The 1333-nt window shown below is 38.6% G+C and overlaps 1 protein-coding gene across 1 annotated transcript; it reads right to left on the bottom strand.

The window, feature by feature from the left end:
- Positions 1-477: 477 nt before the first annotated feature.
- On the bottom strand, positions 478-864 carry LOC103440243 (uncharacterized). Its single transcript, XM_008378909.4, has one exon. The coding sequence runs from the start codon at positions 862-864 to the stop codon at positions 478-480; it is 387 nt and encodes a 128-aa protein (XP_008377131.1).
- Positions 865-1333: the final 469 nt, after the last annotated feature.

The following is a 1333-nucleotide window of genomic DNA, read 5'->3' as shown; positions in this document are numbered from 1 at the left end:
ACGACCTTGCAGGAACCATTTATACTACAATATCCTTGTCATTCTTTCAAGTATTATAGGTGTTTTTAACCCTTTTGCACGAGTGGTAAAAAAACCTATCAAAATACTTGGTTGAGCCAATTAAATTTTACAATTTCTTTATTTCGGTATTTGTATAATTTCTTATATCTTCATCTATTTCATGTTTTGCTGGTCCAGCGGCATATCCAGAATTAGGTCTTTTGGCATACGTAAATAGAATACAGCAAACAATTGCAAAAGACATTTTAAGCAACAAAGTATTACAAGGTATTTGAAGAATTGGTTCGTTCAATTTGACGAACAATTAATTGTCTGCGGAAATTCTCGTTGGATACACACACACATGTATATATATGTATGTATATGTATATGGATGAGTTATTATTAAGATTATAAAATGTTTCTTACACCAAGACAGATCAGTCAGCATATTTTCCTCTACTAATAATCAGCTGCCTAATAATCTTGCGCATAGAAGTCTATAATTTCCTTAAGATTGAGCTCAAACAAAGAAGAACAATCATTATGCATCAACCACAACATATGCTCGAACAGAATAGAATCAACATCCACAAAAACCATCCTACTTCTTCCCTTACCATTCCCATCACCAAAATTCTCCACTTTCTTGTCCTTGTTCATTGCCTCAATCAAAACTCGAAAAGGGTTCTCTTGTAGCACAAAAGGGTCTACCAAGAACTCCCTCTTCTCCTTCCCAACCACCACGATCACTGGATTCTCTGAATCGTCGAACCTATCATCGGCTAAAGGCCGGTAGCCATGTAGCCGTGACCCCATGCACCTCTTTTTCAGCATTGAAATTGGCAAGACCAAGCAAGCCATTGAAATTGCAGAAATGAGTAGTCTAAATATATGGTAGATATATAATCTGCAATTCAGTTGTGTATTGGGGATGTTTGTATGGTTGTTTTGGAGGTAAATGTGTACTGAGGTGTGCTTGTTAAATTTGGAAGTGAAAGCAAAGGCATTTATGGGTAAAGAGGGTGATTGAATAGGCCAGCCAGCGGCTACAGACAGAGAGAGTTTTAATTCCTGACTTTTAATTTGGATTAAGAAAGAATGGTTTTGTATTTGTATTTGTATTATATGGTTTGGTGTGGCGTTTTGCTGGCGAAAGAGCCGTTGGAAGAATCGCATTGGTGGTAGGAAATTAGGAATTCGACTGCGACTTGCCGACTAGCAGGCATCTGCGGACTGTGGGCCTACCCGCCCCTGCTGGCTGTTGGCGCGTTTATTTTTGGCATGCCATCGACACAAGAAGAAACTCACACTTATCAGATCGGTGGTGTCA

This window comes from Malus domestica, chromosome 16 (assembly GCF_042453785.1).
Source record: "Malus domestica chromosome 16, GDT2T_hap1".
Taxonomy (NCBI): Eukaryota; Viridiplantae; Streptophyta; class Magnoliopsida; order Rosales; family Rosaceae; genus Malus; species Malus domestica.
The sequence above is the reverse complement of the archived record's forward strand: the minus strand, read 5'-3'. Positions and strand labels throughout refer to the sequence as shown.

Bases quoted from the DNA above. Each gene is read 5' to 3' on its own strand.
- LOC103440243 (XM_008378909.4), bottom strand. From the start codon at position 864: ATGGCTTGCTTGGTCTTGCCAATTTCAATGCTGAAAAAGAGGTGCATG.